Source organism: Lipophrys pholis (genome assembly GCF_963383615.2).
Source record: "Lipophrys pholis genome assembly, chromosome: 19".
NCBI classification, from domain to species: Eukaryota; Metazoa; Chordata; class Actinopteri; order Blenniiformes; family Blenniidae; genus Lipophrys; species Lipophrys pholis.
The window spans coordinates 5166085-5184987 of record NC_137647.1 but is presented as its reverse complement, the minus strand read 5'-3'; the positions used below and the strand labels follow the sequence as shown (position 1 = coordinate 5184987).

The window sequence follows — 18903 nt, the reverse complement described above, 5'->3', positions numbered from 1 at the left end:
TGTTTTCGTTTTTTTTTTTTGTTATTTTTGTTTTGTTGTATTTCTTTGTTTTAAAATTGCAGCGCAGTTAATTGAGCTTGATCACATTGTGCTGGTTGCCACATCAGGCTGAGAATAATTGTGAATTAGGCCGCTGTGAAAATATTTTGGAACATAATATTCTAAAATGTATACAGCTGGTTTTAATTTGTGGCTTTTATATGTTCTAACATTACCAGTTTAGATTTATGGGAGTTATTTAGAACTATAACTCAGTTTGGAGATTATTAAAAGTGCCTCGTCATTGCAGGAGGATGGCAGTCAGCAGATTATTTCCAGATTGACTGAGGAACAATGATCATTCATGTCAATTATCTCCAAGAAAGAAAAGAAAAAAAAAACTGCTTCTTCATCTCAATCTGACGTTTACGTCACTGCTCGAGCTCGCTGATTGGCTGAAACGTGCGGCGTGACGTCTGCTCCCTCGCGAGGTCTTCTGGGAGTATAAATAGAGGCAGCCTCACTCTTCCATTTCACACCAGGGGAAGAAAACCTCCAGAAGTTCTTGCTTCAACAGTGTTTGAACGGAACTTCTTATCCTTCGTCCTCGCTCTTCAACTCATCCGCTCGAAGATTCGTCTACATTCCGGAATCGGCAACAACTCCTTCTCTACTTGAACGCTACTGTGATAAAGTCGACGTAAAGCTTTATTTTTTGTACCGTCTTTGTTAAGAAAAACAACCAGCCAAAATGGAGTCTCAAGTGCGTCAGAACTACCACCGCGACTGCGAGGCCGCTATCAACCGGATGGTCAACATGGAGATGTTTGCCTCCTACACCTACACCTCCATGGTGAGTCCAACGCCTGAAATGATATGTTTATCTAATCGTTAACAGTGCATCAGCATACACTGCATTTTTGTTGGTGGTTTATTACTGATTGCCATGTATGGAGTGTCTCGTTCCTAATCTCACTGATCACAACATGCTGAGTCATGCTTGGGTTGCCTTTTCTTGCTGAGGAATCATTTGACACCGAACCAGCTTTCAGCCATGACTCATGTTACTGACCACTGCCTGGCAGCATATAACGACCGTTTGTCACATTGTGTGTTTTCTTCTCCGGCCATATAATGATGGGTGCTGTGTCCTAATCACTGCCTTTGTCCTCCCCTCCAGGCCTTCTACTTCTCCCGTGACGATGTGGCCCTCCCAGGCTTCTCCCATTTCTTCCAGGAGAATAGCGAGGAAGAGCGGGAGCACGCTCAGAAGCTTCTGTCCTTCCAGAACAAGAGAGGCGGGCGCATCTTCCTCCAGGATGTCAAGGTTCGTACAAGTTATCAAGTTCAGGCATGGCTTTACCACCCTGTCTAGGAGGATGAATTGGGATTAAAGGGCAGTGACTCAAAACTTGTTTCCTTACAGAAACCTGAGCGTGACGAGTGGGGCAGCGGACTGGAGGCCATGCAATGTGCCCTGCAGCTGGAGAAGAACGTGAACCAGGCTCTGCTGGACCTGCACAAGCTGGCCGCTGACCACACAGACCCACATGTAAGTTCAATTCTTTCTTTTACAAAGACTTTAAAACTTAAATGTTGGTCAGCTACTAATGTCGTCTTTTATTTTCAGCTGTGCGACTTCCTTGAGAGCCACTACCTGAACGAGCAGGTGGAGTCCATCAAGAAGTTGGGTGACTACATCACCAACCTCACCCGCATGGATGCCCACAACAACAAGATGGCAGAGTATCTGTTTGACAAGCACACCCTGGAAAGCAAGAGCTAAGAAGCCTTGGCGCCATCCCGGAGAGAAACCTCCTCTGGGTTCAAGCTAAACATGACTCCAGCTGCACATTAACTAATCATGTGATTTTTGCCTAACTCGTAAAGCTGTCGTCTACAAAGTGGTGACTCTTTTGAAATGTTGCCAAGTAGGATCAGTTTGTCAACGAACCGCTTGTGTGGCGTTTTCAAATGGTTTGTGGCCATTTCTGATGTCTTAATCTGAATAAAACATTTTTGAGCTGGATATTTGGTCTGTCTGGATCTTATAAATTGCACTACGAACTGCTTCTAATTACATGACAGGGTTGATTACAATTTATGCAACACTTGTAAAACTCTAAAATAACTTTCAGTGCAGCAGATGCTCATAAGGTTTAAATGGGCTGAATCCCTCGCATTGAGTAAATGCTAAAGCTGATTGCGCAGATGGTTTCCTCAAGTATTAGTCATGATGCTGAAGTATACCAGGTCAGCAGACGTAACTTCCGTATTCAGCTTTTCTTTCTTCTAAAAGTTACATTGACAAAGATTGCTGTTCCACCTTGAGACAAAGGTTTCACAAATGTCTTTAGCAATCCATACCACTGCAAAAAAACCCACAACTGTCTGTTTTGGATTTAAAAAGGTATGTGTATATAACCACCCCTCTGCAGAATATCTTTAGATGGTACAGGTTAGCATAAAGGAGAGACTGATGAAATAGAAGTACCACAAGCAACTGTATTTACCTTTTATACTGGTGGACTGCTGTGATCGCTTTCTGTGGCTTGGTCTCGTCAACTGGAGAAATTTATTGGAGACACTCCATGGCCATCTGCAGGAGAGGTGTGAAACTGTTTTCTCGAATACTTTTTTTAAAACACGAATATAAAAGTAGACATAACAGCCAAATTCAGAATTCGTGAGGGTACTGCATTCACATCAGGCTGCAAAAAAATTAACGAATAGATAAAATTACATTCACCAGGGGGTTGAGCAATACAAGTTCCACCAGTGTTTGGAATTATTAGTGGATGTGAGAAAGGCCACCAGCGGCTTCCTTTTTTTTTTCTGACATATTAAAATGCATTTAGTCTATCTTGCAATGTAAACACCTTTTCTTAATCTTGGGAGGAAGCCTAGTCTTTCCATCTCATTAATCTCTCTGATTATTTCAGTCCAGTTATGCACTGGAAGTGGATTTGTTTCCAACCATTTATGAGAAATACTTTCTTTGCTGCTATTGTATATATTTTCGGGATGTATGTCATTTTCTGTTTCTTGTTTAAGATCACCTAAATAACGTGATCGAAATGTCAGTAGCATTTTTTTTTGTCCAAGAATATGTTTCATGATCTCCCAGCTGTTTTCTCAAAATATCTGTATCTTGGAACGAGCGAAACAGTTCATTTAACTTGTTATGTAATATGTAAACACGTCAATTCACTACTGCTGTATGTTTCCTTCCGGATGCATTTCACCAACGGACCCCGGGATGCAGTACGCATGCGCAGTGTCCGGTAGGAAGTGCGGAGAAATTTATGCGCTTTTTTTTCAGCTGAGTTGGCTCATGTCAACCACGGGCGGTTTGTTGTTGTTGTTGCGACTCCTGTGCAGTTTCGGATTAACTGTTCCCAAACTCCGGGGGAAATTATCGGTCTGAGGGGGACTCGTCAAGTCTTTGGAGCAATGCCCCGCAGAAAGGTAACGCGGACTCAGCTGTAGTGCACACAACATCACGTCATAGCTAACGTTGGCCTCCATGGAGGGACAAATCAAACTTATGTCAGATAGCTGAAGGCCTTTACGTGTAGATGCGACTCCTGTAAGAAGGCGAAGTGTTTGTGTGATGATTTGTAACTCTTGGTACGGTCACACATCGATCCGTGTTGTTGCTACCAAGCTGCGTTAGCCTCTGTTGGTGCTGAGTTACGAAAATGCGCTGTTATTCATTAAGTGCCACGCCTCTCTTGCACAAAAGTGCAGAAAAGGCAGCTTTATTTATGAACTTTATGAGAGGGGGAGCGGTGAAAGCAGCACGCAGCTTTTGACGTTAATAACGGCAGCTTTGGCCAACTGACGTAAATGGTACAGGCTGTTCTTTGGGTGCGAGGACGCGGCGAGTGTTCGCACCAAAACAACGCTGTGATTGGTCAGGCGTGGGATGAACTCTGCGTCGATTGGTTGTCCTTTTTTAAACCCCGCCTCATCTTTAATTTAATTGGTCGTATGCAAATGAAGGCGCAGCCCCCTCAACGTGAAGTTACTGTGCTCTCGTTAACGTGCGCTGAAAAATGACAATATACTGTATATATTATTTATTTATTTATTTACTTACTTATTGTTTTTCACAGGTCTATTCTAAGTAATGATTTTTTGATATATCATTCGGACATTTTTTTATTTTTCTTCTATTTAGAAAAAAAATGCACGGTAGTTATTAGCTTTGAATTTTGCGACGTTTTTCTTGTCTTTATTTGATCGAAAATATTATTTATTAGCTTTATATCATTATTGTGAATGCTCTGTTGATTTGTGTTTTTATTTGTCCGTGAGTGACTATATAATTTTTTTCCTTTAGTTCACGATTCATGTCAAGAAATAACCACCAGGAAAATGAGAATAAATAGCTCATATTGATAATAATTTATTAGGTAGTGGTTTGCAATGATTTCCTTGTAAAGCACAGTGAATGTGTCTAAATGTTGGTTTAAATAAAAAAATCTTTAAAGATTGCCATTAATCAAATTAAAAAGCAAGGGGGAAAATATACAGGTATGTCTATTTTCAACACAAATAAGTAGGTCGCTTCTGGTGAATGCTTCTTATTTTCGTGCAGGAGCGACATGAAAAGAATTGAAGATTTCCTGGTCTTTTATGTAGCCCCAGCCCCGGTGCCCCTTACCCCACCCCCACCCAGCAGGCTTCTGCTCTCTCATGGGGGAACCTCCGTTATCACTATTCGTCTTGTTTGGACAGCTGCAGTACAGCTTTCCTTTTTTTTTGAAAAAAGAATTTCACTCCATGTAGCCATATTAACGGAATATTTTTTTATTGTATATTTAATCATTTTAGTAATGATTTCCTAAACTGGAAGCATGCTGAGCAGACTACCATCTGGTAATTCAGGCGGAAGGTGTGACAGAAGGGTTGTTGTCGGTAAACTGTTATACCCTGGTGAAGGCAATGAGACTCGTTCTGGGTGTTTATTGACAAGTGGAGGTATACTCAGGTGCGGTGTGGGATTGATTGGTGATGCTCTTCTCCCAGCATGGGATCTTTGTTGAATTATCCGCTGGTAAATACGAAACGAAACAAAAATCACTTTAATTAGCTGAATATAATCTATTGTTTGTGTTGCTGTCCATATTTTGAGTGAAAACCATACTGTTGGTTGGGCTTTTTTTCCAGAGGACCGCCGGCAGCAGTTCGGATGGGACCGAGGACTCGGATTTTTCCGCCGATCTCGAGCACGCCGAAGCTCCCGAGAGCGCGCACAGGCGCAGCAGCACGCGCCTGACGCGCGCGTCTCTACGCCTCAGCCAGAGCTCCCAAGGTAAACAATAATTTTTTTAAATCTTGCTTTCTATTATTTTTGCAAGGAATTTCATGGGCGGTTTTTACATAAACGAAAAATATAAGTATAGAGGCAAGACTTTTAGAAAGGAGAGATCTGGAACGATGTCATATTTAAAACGATACTCAGACAGCAGTTGAAAACAAATTGATGTAGTTGCTTAAGTTTGTTTTTTTCGTAAATAAGCACACTTTTAGACTGAAATATAAAATATAATACATGGCATTGATTGGCAACTTGATAATTGATGGCTGTAAAAACCACCAGGCGGCAGAATTTATTGGATTTAGAAACATGACAGGTAATTTCATGAAAATAATGTATTGTACGTTTCTAATTTAAACATGTATATCTTAGGCTTTATTTTAATTATACCTAAGAATAGACTCAAAAATGTGAATTAGAGTCATTTAAATAGGTGCCTTGTTAAAATGTGCTTTAAATGACTATCGTCCTATCATTATCTGTAAACCTATCCATCCATCTTCTACACCCTTTATCCTGTGCAGGGTCGCGTGGCACTGGGGCCAATCCCAGGTTACTATGGGCAAGGGCAGGGTACATGCTGGACCGATCACCAGTCCATTACAGGACAAACAGCGACAGACAATCACACATTGTCACATTCATACCGAGGGGCAATTCAGGGTCGCCAATTACCTTCAAATGCATGTTTTTGTACTCTGATAGGAAACCAACGCACGAGGACAGAACATGCACAATCTGAAAAGAAAGTCCCTGATAGTGTTTGAACCCACAACGTTGTGGCTGTGAGGCGAGAACAGAGCGCCAACCACTGTGCCATCATGTGATCCTGTGAGCCCAATGCTTTAAGAAATATGGAAATTGGCTTGTAGGCTGCAAAGTCTTTGGATGGGACACTAGTAGGTCTTTCGACTGGTCATGATTGCAATACATTTAAATATTAGTTTGATGAAATTCACAAATATTACCCAATTGATAGTAACCAGTCTATTTAAATTAAATAGTATATTGCAAAAATGTAAAAAAAAAAAAAAGTGGCCTGCAGAGTGGTGCAGTGATCAGTACTGTTGCTTAACAGCATAAACACACAATTTTGAGTTCTGGGGCCGTGATTTGGAGGTTTGCATGTTCCTTGTGTGTCTGGCTGTCGTACAGTTTCCTCTCACAGTCACTCCAGATCAAATAGTGACTCTAAATTGCCTGTAGGTGTCGGTGTTTGTGTGTACATCAATGTATGATGTGATGTAAATTTAGTGCATCAGTTTTTTTAAACCCGTTAAAAACAGACTGTTTAATCCCTTCTAATGAAAAGAGATTAGATCAGTTTAAATATCAGTTTGTATGAGAAGTCGCCTGGTTCAGTCTAATTGATTAAGGCTTTGTTTACACAACAACAAAAATGAGTGTATCCGCAAAACTTTCTTCACTTTTCCGTCCGTTTACACGACACCGGTGTGCGGAGCCGCTTGTGTCACTCCATTCACTCCATTTTGTTCACATTTATAGCATATTTTTCTCTGCACACGTCTGTGTGGTTTTATTACAAAAACAAGTGACAGCGCCCTCCCTTGGCCCGGCATACTAAAACTACATCGTTGTCAGTGTGTCATGCTGCTGCAGTGTAAACCCCATACTTTTTTTTTAACGCATCAGCTATTGTCATGTGAAACAGCGTCGTGTAAACGGGGCCTGAACTGAAGTCCAGGATCCTGTTAGGTGGTGCATCAGCTGTTATGTTCAACATGTCAAAGAAAACAATAAGAAGAGACACACAAAAAACGCTCCACAAATAATTCTTATCATCTTCAATGATGAAGTCAAACCAGACTGTTTACTTTCGCCGCATTTGTTATCAGAATGAACATGTTCACAAACCATGGGGGGACTTCAAACCTTCCTCCACTTCACCAGTTCAGAAGTAGCTTTTGTATATGGGCAGCCATAAAGCATGAATGGATTCAGACAGCCTGACCTCCCCCTCTCCTGCCTCACACACACAAACTCTGCGCCCACCCCCTGTGTGACCTCTTTCTGCTGTGGCTGCCAGAGGGGATTTACAACCGAGAAAGAGCGGCTGACACTCTTTTCTTCTGCTATTTGTTACAAAAACAAGTTGACTCCGTCGTCCCAGCCGTCTCACAGACGCTGAAAAACAGCACCGTGGAAAGATATCCGCTGAGAGAAGTGGGATCAGACCTTGAGTTTTTTTTTGTCTTCAGCAGGATCTGCATGAAATCTGAGGCCGTTTGCAACAAGTAACTCTTTCTTGTTTGTGCTTTATTTTGCATGGAGTTTTTTGGCTACTGGCCATTTGTTTCAGAACATTCGTCTGGCAGTTCAATGAGCAATCTGCAGCAGATTTTATTAGAGGAAACCCCAGAGACACTCAGATATGGCTTTTGTTTAACTTTTGATCGGTTTCTGACTGAATAACATGAACCCAACCTGTTTTTGTCAGTTGAGACAAAAAAAACATGATAATTTGCAAGACGGTGTTGAATGTTTTGTGCTTGAAAAGTTGATTGATGTCATTATTTTTGGTGTCCAGTCAAGACCACGTCTTTAGGTCAACCTGACAACTGCTGTGGAGATCATCGTGTGGAAATTCCTCGGTCTTTATCAATGTGTCATCATTTTTCATTCCAGATAATTGCGTCTCAGCACGGAGCAGCTCTCCTGTGGCTGTTTGTCCCAACGAAAGCCCGGACTCAGCAGCAGAGTCGGCAGCAGCAGCAGCAGCAGCAGAGGCGGTGGCAGCTTCAGTCTTCTCCTCCGGGCGCAGGATCACGCGGAGCCAGCAGGGGGCAACAAACACCGCTGCCAAAAAATACCCCTTAAGACAGAGCAGGTCGTCTGGTTCAGACACCGAGGCGAATGGTGAGGTCTTTACCTGGGAAGTTACATTTACATTATAAAGTATAATATGTGAAAGATTGCAGGAAGAAATTACAACTGAAGGCTGTAGATATTTAAAAAGTTGAGCCGTAACTTGAGGAGACATAATTTGGATTTGCTATAAACAACAGTATATGATTAGTCTGATAAATAGAGAAAGGAGTGTGCGATTGAAGTGAAGAGGAAGTGGTGATATCCATGTTTCATTCTGCCAATACAAAGCCATTCAGCTGATGCTGCCTATGATCAATGTGTTTCCAGGTAGAAGGAAGATCAATGTTTCTCTGTAAATACCCCAGACTTGTGTTATGTCACTGGAATCAATTAATTCCTTGAAAAGAGGAGTGCCAGACATTCGGGCCGTGAGCCGCATCTGGCCCGCCGGAAAATCTTTATACGGCTGGCAAGGAGGAGTTCAATGTAAAACCTGAATTTGGAAAAAGTTTCAGTCGACGCAACATGTTGTTTTCATGTGATTTAACTGTTTTAGTCACATCACAGAGACCCCCCTGAACTGAACAGCAGGTGGCAGCATTGCCTCAGTGTTAGAGGAGTGATGTGGCATTGGAGTCAAAGCCAAACTGTGAAAGTGGAATTGGAAAGGCTTCCTACTGAAGGCTGCAGGAATCATGTGTATGACTGTGGATTTGCAAATGAGGAACTTGTTATGTAATTTTTTTGCAATTTCAGGTGCAGCATAGTTCATATTGGAAAATGGAGGCCTTGAGTTTGTATTTTGCACCAGAGGGATATAGTAAAATCCCTTAATATTAAAATCGATCACATTTATATTTGTCATTTTTAGGTTGTACACGTTTTCTCTACTTTATTCAAAAAGCAACTGACTCAGACATTTTATGTTGAACTAGAAAGGGTTTGACATGTCTATATATAATAAAGAGATCAAGAACAGTTGTATACCTTTAGCAGATGTTGCAGAAGACGATACTTTGACATTATCAAAGCACGTCTCGAAGGAACAAATTAATTTATAGTTGAGGTAAGAAAATAACAAATACAGAAGCTTCCACAGAGGTTTTCTTGATAATTTGATCGGAGAATCAACTTCCATTTAAACTTTGTGCTCGACAAATAGTATTGATTATGAATTAGTGTCAAGACGACAACTCTCAAAAAGTGTATTCTCCATTTAAAACGTTTAAACATCAAATCAAAGTATGTATCTTAAAGTGACCATTTCGCTTGCTCACATCACCAACACATTTTTATTCACAATGTAGCCTGTCAACAGCAAAACTACGCCTTTTCATGGTTGCATAAAAACTTGTGGAATTCCATTATATTTAACTATGATCCTAGTTTTTCAAGAGATTCGTTCTGCATTCTAAACTCTGAAATCTCTCTCCAGCCTTCAGAGATAAACTGCCCTTCAGGTGGTCTCAGTTAAGTTTATGTCAGTGTTAAAATATTCACCAAAAGAACTAATGTTTATTCCTGAAAGACACTAAATGTGATGCCAAAACATCTTAAAAGACCTTTATGCACGTAATGACTTTTTGGGGGGTACAGATGGCAGCAGCCTAATAAATGGAGTTTTAATGGACTTACTCATGTATAAGTAATAATGCTTTATCAGTCTCTATGTGCTGTACAGGTTTTATCAAACTCCCTCATTAACACACACACAGTCTGTGGCTCCACGAACAAAAGACGGGGAGAGGAGTGGCGAGGAGTGGCCCCTGTGTCCCAAACAGTGAAATCGTTGGCGATGAATCCACTATCCTTCCACATATTGTAGAGAAGGCCTCGTATAGATTGCCAAAACAACTTTGGACGTGACCAAAACATTTAGTAATGAGGCTGCGGCTTGCTTACAATCATCAAATGTAGGATCAATAACCTTCTTGATCTTTCTTTGGTCCAGTGAAGACGGTGCAATGATACGCTTTTCATGTCCTGATTGGTTGAGCAGACAATAAACAGGGGGCCGACCGGGACGAGACCCCTCCACGAACGCCAACAGGCAACGCCCCCGAGTCCGAGTCCGACCTCGAAGTGTCCAGCCCGAGCAACGACCTCGTCTCCTCCAGCAACGACATCGTAGTTTCCCAAGAGGAGGACGAGCGGCTGGCGAAGGAGCTGTCGCTCAAAGAGGCCGCCGCCCACGACCTCTCTCACCGGCCCAAGCGACGGCGTTTCCACGAGAGCTACAACTTCAATATGAAGTGTCCCACACCCGGGTGCAATTCACTGGGTGAGAGCAGATGTCACATGTTTCTCTGGATCGAGATCGAGATCGAGTCTTATTTTATAGAAAAAAGATGCTTTAAACTCAGAGGGAGCAAGAGGAGTCAGGCGAGATGTGATCAGTTGCTGTAGTGAAAAGCAGGTTTCTATATAAAATACTCATCATGAAGTCCGGTGATCCATTTTCATATATGACTCTGTGTCAGTGTACATTAGATAAAACGTTATGAATTCTTTCAGTTGTTGTTTTGTTATGTTTAGATTTCCCCTTTGTTCATGTTTTTCAGGTCATCTAACAGGACGACACGAAAGACATTTTTCCATATCAGGATGTCCTCTTTACCACAACCTCTCTGCTGACGAATGCAAGGTATACACGCACACACACACACACACACACACACACACACACACACACACACACACACACACACAGCGTTAATACCACTGTAGTTGTCTGCATAATCTATTCCGCTGCCCCGCAGTCTCACATCAACCATTTTACAGAAATGAATTAGATCTTTTGCCCAAAACCTTGTCTTCGCCCGTCACGGTGCAGTTTGGCCAAATTGAAGTACGGCCCATTTGATGCATTGGGTGGCAGTAAAGATTCGCCGCAGTGTGTTATCAGTACTGCTCTTTTGAATTTACACCAAAAAAACATTTTGTAAATGTAGTTATGATCGAGATTTATCGGCCTTTATTATTTTTTTTCTTACTGCACTGAGAACAGACTTGATGCTGGATTTAAAAGACGAGACTGGCTACCACTAACATCGACGTCAATGGAATGACTGGGATTTCTTTGGGGGTTTTTTAGCAGCTTATTTTCAAAAGTATGTAATTAGAAAATGTATATTTGCTGTACCGTTGTGTATGTTCAGTATTTATTTCAGAATGTAAAACAGGTAAATGAAGAGCTCTCACACAAACGAACACTTGAAGATGTAACAGTAAAGTACTTGAGGCTAAAAGCTCCGACCAGAGCACAAAGCTAGTTTTTTATTCACACTCTGTGATCTGCCCATTTTTAGCATGTTGTCTTTCACTATTTTCCAATTCTTGTTAGGAATACATTTTTGCTTCAGTTTTTCTTAAATGTCGTAGTATTACCTTTAACGGAATCTAGTTTTCTGCCGACACACTGAGACGGAGTGTCAGGTTGGTGGACGTGAAGGAAAACCAACAGCAAGAAATTGAAATTGTCAAGCTGTGAAGCCTCCAGGAACACAGAGGGGGCTTCTGCGATGTTTCTGCTGCTGTTGGTATACGGTGTTGATGTTCTGTCAGGGCAAAGCATCCACACGGGACAAACAGACCGAGGAGAGGACGCTGTCGCACCGTCAGGACGAGAACCGGCACTCCACGAGAAACCAGGTAACACGGACATCATCGTGATGACGCACGCTCACACCTAAAACAGACAGATACCTGTGTGTGTGTACCAGGGTAACCCTGCCCGTGTGACACTGCTGTGTCTGTGTGCAGAGAGGGGAAGTCCCTCCAGACAGCAGAAGTTCCTCACCTCGCTGTGCGATTTGTCGCTGTAGCAGGGTCAGAGCCGACGTGGAAAGAGTGGCCAACTCCTGCACATATTATGTAATTTATTAGTTTAGCACCAAAATAAACCGAGGTACAGTATGTTTTTCTAACTGACATTAGGTTTTAGATACAAGTCAAGTGATATTGTGGTGGCTGGCTGCGATTTGTACAGAAAGATATAACGAATCTGCATTTTCTGTAGTTGTCCACCTCCTAGAGAGAAGGTCCCCATGTTGAGTCTTTGCTTGAGTGTGTGCAGTTTGCATGTTCTCCAGGGCTTTCTACAGATCCTCCCTCGGACAAAAAAGCAGTGACTCTGTAAGTGTGTATGTGGGTGCGTTCACCCTGTGATGGACTGGTGGACCTTTACAGTGTGTTGCCTGCCTTCATCCAGTGTTGAGTGTTCATATATACTGCTCCGTTTGATCTCGTATGGGCAAAACAAGCATTTTAACCAAATACTGACACTACAAATCTTTCACATTGTTCACAAGTAGAAATGAAAACATTCACATTTACTGCACTTTTTACAAAACTTTCATGAAAAAAACATATATTTATCTTAGAAAACAAAATAAATCTTCCCTCTCTATTATTGTATATGTATTGTATATATTGGCAAAAGCCTGTTGCTTCTCAAATCAAAAGATTTCTGCTGCCTTTTCAGCATGTATGATTCCACCGCTTCACCCGCAGTGTATGATTAGAATAGTAATGTGGTTTTGCTACTGTCAGATGCCCAATTCTGGGTCTCAGTGTTGCTCATCTAAATAAAAGTGCAACCTGCTGTACAAAATTACAAAATCTAAATATCTTCTTTTTTTAAGTGTGGTGAGAAATTGTAATTTCTACACTTGAATTGACTGGAACTATTCTGTTAACCTGCCCTCGGGTTGTTCGGGCTGGCAGTAGGTGAAATAAAAACGACGTCTCTTGCCCTTAAAGTCCAGAAGACTTCACACACTACAACATTTACACACCAACTCTTTGTTGCCCCGGCAACCTTTCCCCAGAGGATGCTGCCTCTTCTGGATGAGTGCTGCTGCAATAAAGCTGGAGATTTATAGGGTAAATTACAGGCGTTAACTGTGAGGAGAAATTTCTAAGGGAACTCTTTTTTTTTTCCTCCCTTCGGGACAGCAACATGATGACTGACTTCTCTTCAAATTCAAATTTAAAATCAAAAGCTGTCCAATGCTGCAGTGGCTGAAGTTGTTTTGAAAGATTCAATTTAATCTTGTTTTTTAATTAAAGAATCTGAACCAGCCTAAAATGAGCCTTAATGTTTGAAGAAATAAGTAAAAATTCTTATAAGATTATTTTGTTGCCGTGTTTCTGTCAGTATTGTCCAGTCCCAGTATGCTTTTAGGTACTCAGATCATGCATTGAATAAAGGTTGGCTGATTATGATACTAAATACCATATTTGTTTGTAAAGCAGTTGCGATATCTGATAAATTAAGAGATTTTAATCCAGGACAACGTATTCATTTATTTTTTGACGAGGGAAATTAGAACCTAGAAGATATTAGAAGATATTTTTGTAATAATGGTACATTTGTCATTTTCTGATTAATGGAGGGGAAGAAAACTGAGGTGTGAAAGCAGGATACCTCCATTAACAGATTACCAGTCAATCACAGTCGGACACTTAGTGAAAGTCAGTCACATTCCCGCCTGTGAGCCATTTATTATCCCCAATGAACCCCACGCAGGTTTTTGGACTTGTTGGAGGAAGTAGAATCTGGAGAAAACCCACAAACACCCAGGACAAATGGGCCTGAAAGCTCGGCGACAGTCTTTGGATCATGTTGCTGTGAGGCGAGAGTGCTGTCCACTGCACCACCGTCCCACTGCCGACCTACAGAGATCAGATGGACGTCAGCGTTACAGTGTTTATCGCGTGTCTTCTCAGGCGCCCACGGAGCGTCAGCTTCGCTACAAAGAGAAGGTGACGGAGCTGAGGAGGAAGAGGAACTCGGGCCTCAATAAGGACCAGAAGGAAAAGTACATGGTGAGTATGTGTGAAATAAGTCACACAGCATGGATTAATTATTTTGTGTTTTGTTTTTCACCTCTCTTCGCCAAAATGTATGAACCGTTCTCACCTCCACCTCCGTCACCAGGAGCACCGGCAGAGCCACGGCGCGACCCGGGAGCCGCTGCTGGAGAACATCACCAGCGACTACGACCTCGAGCTGTTCAGGAAAGCGCAGGCACGTGCATCGGAGGACCTTGTAAGAGAGAAAACTCATCATCACCTCCCTCCTTGGCACTTTCCCTCCCTTCCCCCTCTCCCCCTCCCTCTTCCCTTTCTTTTACGTGTGCCCCCTTTGCTACCTTGTTCCTCTTCTTCTCTGTTTCAGTCCGCACACCCTCCCCTGCAGGCACAGGAAGAGTCTGAGATATTTTTGGTAGTTTGGACGATCACTTTGTGTCATTCTGTGTTTGCTCTTATATCTGCTCTTTTCCTTTTGTGACCCATTCTGACAGGAAGACGTTTTTCTATGGCGTCAGTTTCCCTACCAAATAAAAAGCTTAGTGAAGCATTAGTAAGCAGCTAATATGTTTCATTAATTTGTGAACTTTTTTCACCCTGTTAGTGGTATACAATCATTGCCATGTATCCGTATCAAATGTAAATATTAGTGATCAAATCTTTTCAGATGATTTTCCTTCATATGCAATATTTCTTCATATTTCTTCATCCCAGTTTTTTCCTCTCATCCCTTTTTATTTTCTGGCTCCACTGAGGTTTTCCTGTGTTGGCTTTGGTTTACGTCAGCCTCTTCCCTGATTAACTGCGACATTTCTCCACCTCTTTCTCCCCCCGCCCCTCCCGCCTGCCTCCTCTTCACGCCCACTCCTCCGCCTCCCCTCGCCCGTCCGGTCCCGGCTGTGCAGGAGAAGCTCCGTCTGGCCGGACAGGTGTCGGAGGGCAGCAACATGATAAAGACCATCGTGTTTGGGCGCTACGAGCTGGACACCTGGTACCACTCGCCGTACCCGGAGGAGTACGCCCGCCTGGGGAGGCTCTACATGTGCGAGTTCTGCCTGAAGTACATGAAGAGCCAGACCATTCTGCGCAGGCACATGGTGAGGCAGCTCATAGAGGCTGGTCAAATCTCCACTCCAATCCCACTCAGCACATTTCCCTGGTATCCAAGCGTTTTCATTCTGAGTGGGTGTTGATTCAAAAGCTGTCATTTTTAAAATTTCAATAAGAATGTCAAACTCATATTTAACCAATTTGTTCTAGCAGTAAGATACCATGATAAACTTTAAATCAGTGGTGTCAAACATAAGGCCTGTGGGCTAAAACCGGCCCACAAGAGGCTCCAATCCGGTCAATCCACCAAGCAAATTGTAAAAATATCAAAGAAATTTTTTATTTTTTTTTTTTAAACAAATTACTGAAGAGTAGCTGATGCAACACAACCCTGAGACCCGAGCTGAGATAACCTTGTTGACATTTCACTGTATTTCGCTTCAAACGGTATCATTAAAATTTGATCGATGTTGAGATTTTAGTCATTTTCAGTACTAATGATTTGATTTTGTGAAAATGTCGATGTTTTCATTATGTAGACCACCACAACAAAGATAAGTTTAAATTTAAAGGTCATTGTGGCACTATTTTACCAGTCCACCACACTTTAGGTGCAATGTAATGTGTGGCCCCTGAACTAAAATTAATTTGACACCACTTATTTAAATAATGGAAAATTACAAATGTTTACAAAAATGTGTTGACAAAAATGACTGCAGGTGTTTACTACTTGCAGAATAGGCTTATTTCTGCTCTGTTTGTCCTCTTGTGTCTCTTCTAAAGGCCAAGTGTGTGTGGAAGCATCCTCCAGGCGACGAGATCTACAGAAAGGGGAACATTTCTGTCTTTGAGGTTGACGGGAAGAAGAACAAAGTGAGGAATCATCAGCATTTACTCATTTAAACAAAAAAAAAAAGTGCTTTAACACGATGATGAACCTGCCTACCTTGTGAGATGAGCCAGCTGTGAGAAATCATGGACTCTGATGTCTGTTTGTGCTCGTTCTCTCTCAGATCTACTGCCAGAACTTGTGCCTGCTGGCAAAACTCTTCCTGGACCACAAGACTCTGTATTACGACGTGGAGCCGTTCCTCTTCTACGTAATGACCGAAGCCGACAACACCGGGTGCCACCTGGTCGGGTATTTCTCCAAGGTATCTGCACCAGGAGCGCAGTCTCAGTACTACTAAGACCCAAAGTTTTTTCCCAGATATATAAAAATTGGAGTATTTCATTGGTAATATTAGAGTTATTTTACTGTTGTGCAAGTTATGGGACAGTAGATGACGTTACAAACAAAAACATACATGATTGATGAGGCTGAATTTAAGAATTTAAGAAACTTGTGGTTTTTAATTTAAAAGAATGTTTAAAAATAGTTTTCTCAAGTCATTTTTTTACTTTTACATGCATCTTGGACTATTGTCTTGCAATCTTAACAGTACACCATTGGATCTTGCCGGAATGAGCAGAACGCCAGTTGGAAAGACCATTAATGACGTGATTGATTTGCACAAAATGAATCAAGTTTACTACCTGAAGACACAAATACCTGATGCCTAGAGAGAAAAACAAATTCATCTCTTTCGTGATCAGTCTTTCTAAAAGGCTTTGAATTTATCTGTTATCTCATGTACATATGCTTTGTTTCATGTTTGTTTTTATTTTATTTTTTTGAGGCCACCTACTATTGAAGAAGGCAAATAAAGATTCTATGTGCAAACTCCCCCCAGATAATCCCCCAGTGCTCAGTCACTGACCGTCGTATGATATAATATCAGATTACTTCATATGTAAATTCTGAAACAAATGCTGTTTTTTGGTTTTTGCATATTAGAATAGAAATAGTTGATGACTTATTAAGTATTGTTATTGTTAGTTCAGTGAACCAGATTTATACAAAAAGGAGAAGTGATTGTTTACACTTTTGCAATGAGTTTGTGACCGGGAGGAACCTGTGTCTGTCGGAAGTGTTGTCTTCATGTGTTTCGTGTTTTCCCGCAGGAGAAAAACTCTTTCTTGAACTACAACGTGTCCTGCATCCTCACCATGCCCCAGTACATGAGGCAGGGCTACGGCAAGATGCTCATAGACTTCAGTGAGTACGCACACTGTGTGATCCCGCACGCTGGCCACGGAACAATAACACCAGATATAGATACTGCCTGAGTACAGACTCTTGAGATTACAATATTGCAGTCGTCAATCACACGTTGCGGTGGTCGAGGAGGAGTTTAAGCTCCGTTTGGTTCGTCCTCTCAGGTTACCTTTTGTCCAAAGTGGAGGAGAAGGTGGGTTCACCCGAGCGGCCGCTGTCCGACCTGGGACTCATCAGCTACAGAAGTTACTGGAAAGAAGTGCTGCTTCGCTACCTGAACAGCTTTCAGGGCAAAGAGATCTCCATCAAAGGTCTGTGCCTCACCACCGTCGCAGGTCTCGTAAGCATGAGGCAAGGATGTAGCCCGGGTCAGGAGCTGGAAACTCGCCCACGAAACGGCGTTCCTTCGACCTGTGACGTTATTCACATTGTGCATCCGTGCAGTCAGGTGTGACCTGTTTCATGAATGAATCAGAGGCCACGCCGTCTGAGCGGAATAGTGAGCAGCAGTGGTGGACGTGCACGAGACTTCACTGGTCGGTTGGGCAAAAGTAGGTCAACCAAACACTGAGGATGCAGGGCGGGCATCCGGCACCCTCCAATTTTCAAACCACAGTCACACCTTCGTTTTCAAACGGCTATTTGTTTATTAAAACAGTAACAAACTTAGAAATCTTCAGTATTGCAGTGATTCACCACAGTTCACAAACTGTTTTCACGTCAGATGAGGAGCTTTCAAAGTAATGGAAGTCGCCCTTCACCGGGCTCAGACGTAAACCACAGCAGGGTAACAAAACAAAACAGCCCAGTCACACACACTGCCCTCACATCCACCCTCCTCCGTCTTCATCTTCCTGCATTTCATTGAGAATTTAAGAATCTGTTTGAACCTCACACCCACAGAGAGAGGACTGACTGCTATGAGTCACCGTGTTCTGCTCTGAGAGCGCCATCTCTCCGTCCCTTCACGACCTCCTCTGTGACTGGAATAATTAGCACAAATTGCTTTTTTATCATCGCTCAAAAGGCTTTTGATTAGTTCGACCTAAACCGCTGCGTTTTTACATTTTATAAACGGCTGAGAATGTGTTCAAGTTTAAAGTTATGATGGAGTGTTTCAGAGGCATCGTCGGTGCTATGAATGTGGGAAATGGATGTGCCCTCGGCACATTGAGTGAAAAGTCCGACAGAGATGTAGAGTCTCACAGTCTGAAGCCGACGGATGCTCTGCTGGTACAGGAAGACTTCAGCTTTCAGCTCATACTCGATCTTTTGTTTGTGAATTTCTCCAGAGATCAGCCAGGAGACGGCGGTGAACCCGGTGGACATCGTCAGCACGCTACAGTCCCTACAAATGCTCAAATACTGGAAGGGAAAACACCTGGTTTTAAAAAGACAGGTAGGACACAAAGTTTATTATTCAGTGTTTTGTTTTTGTTTGTCCACGAAGCTGAATTTGTTTCCCTTTAAGGACCTTATTGATGACTGGAAGGCCAAGGAAACCAAACGGGGGAGCGGCAAGACCATTGACCCCACAGCCTTAAAATGGACCCCGCCTAAAGGGACGTAGAGGAGCTTCTTTTTTACACTTCATCCTCACACACACACACACACACACACACAGATCTCTGTACACTGGCATGCTCACAAATCCCGAGCTTAAACTGTCACACAAACTCACACTAATCGCTTCCAGTCAGCCGTCGCTCCGGGTTCAAACAGTCACCGAATCGGCCCAACAAGTCCAACAAACGCCTGATTGGCGCCTGTGAGGAGAGGAAACTGCGGTTAGATGTTTCTCTGAATC

The 18903-nt window shown here is 42.4% G+C and overlaps 2 protein-coding genes across 2 annotated transcripts; both read left to right on the top strand.

The window, feature by feature from the left end:
• The first annotated feature begins 295 nt into the window (after window positions 1–295).
• On the top strand, window positions 296–2008 carry LOC308124183 (ferritin, middle subunit). Its single transcript, XM_080487055.1, has 4 exons — window positions 296–832; window positions 1160–1306; window positions 1406–1531; window positions 1610–2008. The coding sequence occupies exons 1-4, from the start codon at window positions 731–733 to the stop codon at window positions 1763–1765; spliced, it is 531 nt and encodes a 176-aa protein (XP_080343181.1). The 5' UTR covers window positions 296–730; the 3' UTR covers window positions 1766–2008.
• Window positions 2009–3240: 1232 nt separating this feature from the next.
• LOC308125192 (histone acetyltransferase KAT7-like) lies at window positions 3241–18903 on the top strand. The gene is made up of 15 exons (XM_080488742.1): window positions 3241–3447; window positions 5155–5299; window positions 7952–8182; window positions 10134–10415; window positions 10696–10778; window positions 11699–11785; window positions 13865–13963; window positions 14076–14186; window positions 14854–15045; window positions 15782–15871; window positions 16012–16152; window positions 17003–17096; window positions 17261–17407; window positions 18389–18495; window positions 18568–18903. Exons 1-15 carry the CDS (start codon window positions 3433–3435, stop codon window positions 18664–18666), a joined length of 1923 nt encoding a protein of 640 aa, XP_080344868.1. The 5' UTR covers window positions 3241–3432; the 3' UTR covers window positions 18667–18903.